The sequence below is a fragment of the Nanorana parkeri genome, unplaced genomic scaffold (assembly GCF_000935625.1).
Source record: "Nanorana parkeri isolate BGI_ZX_2015 unplaced genomic scaffold, ASM93562v1 scaffold91, whole genome shotgun sequence".
NCBI lineage: Eukaryota > Metazoa > Chordata > Amphibia > Anura > Dicroglossidae > Nanorana > Nanorana parkeri.
In genome coordinates this window covers 1,110,712-1,117,251 of record NW_017306359.1, presented here as the reverse complement: position 1 = coordinate 1,117,251, position 6,540 = coordinate 1,110,712, and the positions used below count along the sequence as shown (strand labels likewise).

General features: G+C 35.1%; 1 protein-coding gene across 6 annotated transcripts in view; it reads right to left on the bottom strand.

Moving 5' to 3' along the window:
• NRCAM (neuronal cell adhesion molecule) overlaps positions 1-6,540 on the bottom strand; it is a 94,271-nt gene that overhangs the window by 15,414 nt on the left and 72,317 nt on the right. For 3 of the 6 annotated variants that reach the window (XM_018552541.1, XM_018552542.1, XM_018552546.1), the window contains one exon: positions 2,112-2,168. The exons of the other annotated variants lie outside the window; for them this stretch is intronic. In XM_018552541.1, the coding sequence (XP_018408043.1) occupies positions 2,112-2,168 (57 nt within the window). The remainder of the gene's footprint in view (positions 1-2,111; positions 2,169-6,540) is intronic. 6 annotated transcript variants of the gene reach the window in all.

Below are 6,540 nucleotides of genomic sequence, written 5' to 3'. Positions count from 1 at the left end.
TATATATATATATCATCTACCATGTTTTAAATGTAATTTTTAGTTTTTATGTCATCACTTTTAATTGTATGAGCATGTTTATCCTATATGGTGTTAACTGAGTAAAAGTAGCACTTTCAGAACGCTCAAATAAAAAAAAACAAATATTCAGTTTCAGCTTATAATCATTGCATACCACATTTGCTAGCACTGTTAATTCTGGTGCAGTAATATTTGCATTGTTTCAAGAAAACTTCCCAAATTGGTAAAATAAATAAACCTAAAATGTACAAAACTCTCTACAGGTTTGCTGGAATTATGGCAGCCAAACCTCAGTAATGAATTCCACAAATGTTGTATATTTTTTTTCAATATAAATGGCTTAATTTACAATGCTCATTTGGCGATATTGTAGAAAAGCAATAAGTGGGATTCTGACACTGAAATTCACATAGTTTGGTTTAATGACTGTAGCTTTAGTGGACTGTTTAATTTAAATATCCCATTTTATTTTTGTGACCAATAGTATAAAAATGAAAAGTGCTCCTATTCATGCAGGTTATGAGCAATGAGGGCTAATTTTAGGGGTTGCTGCTAACTTCCTTCCAATTTGTGCTAAAATGTTTTGGCCAGCATGCGATTGTTCAAGAATTGTATAGTTAGAACAACCGTTTATTTGTCCTCTACCTAGACCACACATACTGTACATTTTAGAAAAGGCCATACATTTTTGAGAGCAGTTGGATGCGTGGGCAGAAATGTATATATTTATTTTTGTTTATAACTAAATGTGGCAAAAACATGCACTCTTGCACTGTTTGAGCTTGTGTGTTTAGGCCAATTGAGGAGGAAGGTGGAATCACTTTCCTTCATGATGGGGTAGTCAGTGTTGTCTGGTACAGTCTAAAGTATTCTTGGATATGAAGATCATTACCAAAATCTGTTGGATTGGAAGGCACGCATATCAGGTCAATAGGTACCTTTACTCTTTCTATTCTACTCTATGTCATAGTGGTAAATGGCAATATGTACATTTACACATCCTGATAAGCAGGCCCCAATATGTGTTAAAAGTCCGGTCCACCAAAAAATATTTAAGATATATATGTTGTTATAAGCTTTGCATGGACTTCTTAGGCTCAGGCTCTTTTTCTACCCTTGCTTGTTTAATAAATCTGGTATCATGTACAAGGAGGGGGATGAGGGAATATTTCAGAATGTAAGTTTCATCTAAAAATGTAGTTGTAGGTAAAGAATATGAACAGAAAAATTGTTGAAACTTCGACTATTAACAAGTATAACGATGGTCACATAATGTTCTGGACAAAAGGACTATCAGAATGCAGGTAGTACCTTCTTAGATGTAGGGAACCAGTGTTAGTTTATATCTGAGTAATTTGTTTTTAAATACACTGCCTCAGCCAAAAAAAGGCATACAGTCTTAATATTTCATTGGACTGCCTTTAGCTTTGATTATGGCACGCATTTGCTGTGGCATCATTTCTACAAGCTCATGCAATGGCACACTTATTTCAGCCTAGAGTTCCATAATTTTTTTTTTACCAAGATCTTATAGCGATGATAGGAGAGTCGGACCACAGCATAAATTATTCTCCAACACATCCTAAAGTTTCTCAGTGGGGTTGATGTCTGGACTCTGTGGTGGCCAGTCCATATGTGAAAATGATGTCTCATGTTTCCTGAACCACTCCTTCACAATTTAATCCCCAATTAATTGTGGCATTGTCATTTTGGAATATGCTTTTGCCATCAGGGAAGAAAAAATCAATTGATGGAAAAACCTGGTCATTCGGTATATTCAGGTAGGCAGCGGACCTCATTTTTTTGGGGGACATAATGTTCCTGAACCTAGGCTAATTATCCATTGGAAAGTACTCACCTATTTCTTTAGCTAAATCCAGGTGGTGACTTTTTTGGCAAGGCAGTGTATTTTATAATGGTAATTACATTGGTAGAAGGAATATTCCATGAGCTCACACTGGTCTTTTATACATAATCCCCTAACCTATAATTCTAAATATTTAGAGACTGCATGCAAAAGCAGGAAATCTACTGGGAATAAACAGATAGCTAGAGAATCTAAAAAATAGTAATAATGATGGAGACAATACCCATGTAAAAAGTTGGATGCACAGTGTGAATGACAGCAGAAGTGGCAAAAACGTGCTCTGCCATTTTCCAAGAGCATGATAGAAAGTGAGAGAAACACAGGGAGAAAAAAAAGATACATTTTTATAACTTGTTATTATTACCTGTTTAAAAAAAATATATGCATGCAATCCTTCAAAATGGCATTTATTAAATTAGCACATTTAGTGTTAGAAAACTGTGATTAGTAATATCACTTTAGCAATTTAAGAATACATGCATCTCAAATAAAATGTTGGTCTATGAGCAGTACGAGCAGGGCAAACGCACAGAACCTGATTCACTAAAGAGAAAAGAACAAGAACTAAGGTATATTGTTATTACCTGGGCATCGTAAATACTGTGAGGATTATGAATTGGCTGTCCACACCCGACCATGTGCAGCCATTCATGCATAAGCTTAGTAAATCAGGCCAGCTATGCAACTGTTTTTTTAATGTAAAGTTACACTTTATTATTTCGAATTATAGGACAACAAAAGTATACTCTACTGTTAATTTCATTGAAGCAGACCATGAATAATGCTATCATAAAATACTATATACCAAACTGTTAATGACAACATAAAAACACTGACTACCAGCATCTTATTATGCTAGAAACATGCCAAAACTCTGGCAAAGCCACTCCAACATGACGTCACACTAGTAGCATGACATCACACATGGAACACTACACTGACTGCACTGCTCTGATAATATGACATAACATAGTCCTGCTCTAGTTCCTGCAATCTGCCACTGCTGTGAACATAATATCATACCACCACATTGTCTTTGGTAATGCCTCACACATTAGGACACGAGTGGATACATTTCCAAAGTCTGCACATGGTATTTACAAGGCCAGTCCTATCTGTGATAATAGAGCCCGCATGTTTAAATGTGGTTTCAATATATTGCATGTTGTTATAAACTCGTCACAATGCTGGGAAATCCAGATTGAGCCTATAATGAAAAATTCATTAGCAACTGTTTGCATACCAAAATGATGAGAGGCTTATATACATAAGCATTAGAAGACAACTGCCTCCGGAAATGTAAGGATGACTCTGCTAAATGTCAAAGGTGATTGCGAGCCTTGTTTGTTGGCCTTGATTTAAGCCTGTTATATCTTATACCTCTGCATTATTACTGAATTCACTACATTTCTATATAGTTTAGCATTATTCCAATGTACTACTGTATCGCATGTCATCTCCAGTTTTATGTCACAGAATTGCAAGTGTACACGGTAGGATGCAGAATGTACTATGATATGTCTTATGTTTTGTATTTTTATGACAAACTTAAAACAAAATTACATGCTTAAAAAAAAAGAAGACAACTGCAAATCCTGACTATTCTTGTAAAAGTTTAGCTTGGGAACCACCCACTTCCCAAGCCTAACAATAGGCCAGTGAAGCCCCTTATCACATGAAATGACCAACCAAGGCTTATGAGGTGGTTAGGCCAAGACTGAACTTTATAGGAAAAGTGGAGGTTTGCTCATAAACGTAGCTGCCTATGCCTCTGGAGCTACTGATTGTGCTGGCATGGACTTCACAGACAGTAACCTCTGTTAACCTCATTCATTTTTTTATCATTCTCTTAGTTTGAACAGCCTAGCTTTGTGACAGGTTTACTTTAAGAGCTCTGTAGCAGAAACAGAATATCAATATGGCACACAACCAGAAATGCTATGACATTCTGATCACTGCTCGCCGTGACATTTTCAGAACGTTCTGTCTTCTACAGGGAAACTCAGCAGATTTATTTTTTTAATAAAAAGAAGAATAACACTAGAGAATATTTGAAGAAACCACTTGACATTTGTTTTTGCTGTGTGTGTGTATACACACACACACCAATCAACAAAAAGCCAAGTCTTGCTGTCCTTACTTTTTGAAGGAACTGAGATTTGTTTTTATTGCAAATAATGCATTATTCTATTTTGATACAAATGAATATCAATTCCTGACGTGCCAATAAAGTTTACTTTGATTTGAATATTAAATTTGGCTCTGTCTATCATGGTCAAGCCCAGTGCTGATCAAAAGGTTGTAACATACTGCAGGAATCTCTATTTTCATAAAATGATATATAATAACTACTACTCTATTATACACCAGGCTGCTGATACCACTAATCTAAGAAAAGCCTGTATAATGAAATGTAAGGTTTTATACATCCTTCACTTTAATGAGCATATTCTCTTACAAAAGCAATGCAAAAAGCATTAACTTTTAAACAGCACCAGTTATTTCCCATGCAGTGCTTCATTGATGCAACCCTCCACATTACACTCTATAGACTATGATTAAACCCTACGTCTAATTAAATACAGATGATTTGGCACCTGTTCTACACAGTACTCTGCATAAAACATATATTTGAGCCTATATATCCTTCATGGTTTTCATCAAAAGAACATACCTCATTTTTAAAGGTTTCTAAAAAGACAGTTTAAATTAGGCAAGGCTTGAGTAGCTGATGCCATCTAGTGGGAGACATTAGACTAGTAGACAAGTGTGCACATTTTAGTCATGTCACAAATTATTCCGATGAAGGCGTCTGCTTTGCAAAAGGGTAATTAACACTGCTAGTGCACATTGCAGTTGACGATGTTTCTGAGTTGGGATGTTACATGAACTGTTGTGCAGTTAAGGGAATAACTCATGGCACTGTCCATGGTTCTTAAATGTCTAACTCCTGCTAAACTGATACAAAACAAACCTATTCCCGTCATTCTCTCCACTGTGTGGGCATTTTAAGGGGGATATCCTTTTAAACAATTAATGCCCAGATTTGATGAGCATCATGTTCTTCCACACCAATGTTGTTGGGGTTATGCACACAATGCTGGCTACCCCATTATATTGGCAAATATTTAATCAAAACACATAGACACACATATACGAGAAACTTTTAATAACAGCCTTTTCACTTGACTGGGATGGCTTCACTGTGGTAAGTCAATTCAGTATATATATTCAGTATATATATATATTATATATATAATGTAACACCATCAGCTCTGGTGTTACAATCTTTAGCTCTGATGAAGGGGGGATCGCCCCCCGAATAGCATCAGCAGCTGTTTATTCTATGATATTCTGTGGTGGTTCACTATCAAGTAAACGATGCTTAGAGCATCCTGTCTGTTCAGTGTTGGACTTATATATGCTTTGATTTCCTATTTCACATGTGAGTAGTTTACTGCTCTTCTTTTATCATTTTGTATTAAACGTTAATATACTTTGAAATGCGATTAAAGATTTTATATACTAAATACATAAACCAACGAAAGGTTGTTCAGTATTTTGCCTTTTACTGCATGACAACTATCTGTACTGTTTTGCAACATAAATAATGCACAAACACCATACATTAAGACTTTGCTGTTCCTATGGAAATGTATTAAGCTTTGTAACACAACCACTTGTGTAATACAGAGCAAAACAAAGTTTGGAATGTGAAAGGGTGAGGATGCCTTGACAGAATATTGCAATCTCTCTATTATTGTGTTTATGCCACACACAAAAAAAAAAAATAGGGTGAAGGGGGACTCAAGTAAAATAAATTATCCCAGAAAGAGTTTAAACTGACAACAAAAAGATGAATACGATATAAAAAAAAACTACATGCTATTCTTTGTTTATATTAAAAAGTATATATACCAATAACCATTATTAGAGACACAAATCTAAATTTACTAAATCTAAAAGAGATCTAATTAGGGTCATAACTTCTATGACCGAACATTTTTCTCAGTCTGCAGAAAATGGTTGCAGCTAACATTGTTGTAAACAAATAGCAAACAAAAATATAAATGGTAACAAACATACAAAAATAGCTTGATAGGTATAACTGAGTCCTTGCAATGCTGGTCCTATTCCTATTCACATCAAGCCTGCAGTCTCTATAAGGCTATGATGTAAATAATTCAATCTTCTTTGAAAAGCACTTCATAGCACTATACAAGTTAGTTAAACATTTATAAATCTGTCTTAACTAAAGTAAAATTGTAGTAGTGGCTAAATACGTACACAAATAACAAAATAGGATAAAGAAATATGGTGTGTAATGAATGCACTGGCAAACCACAGCTAAAAAAATGTATGTAAACATAGTTTTGAAATAGGTGTCATCCTGGATGAGCAGTGATCTTGTATCTTTTAGCAGTTTTGTCAGGGCATAGAGTGTATTCTTTTTTTTTAATACTTTTTTATTAATTTTCAAGAATAAACATTACAAAATACAGAAAATATTTTCTTGATTTCCCTTACACACACACTCTAACAATAGCCTTTCACATTTGCATGTACATTATCTATACATTTCAATCCACGAAACCCCTCCTCTGAAGGGACCTTCTCTCATCTCTCCTTCCAACTAAAATCCCCCCCCCCCC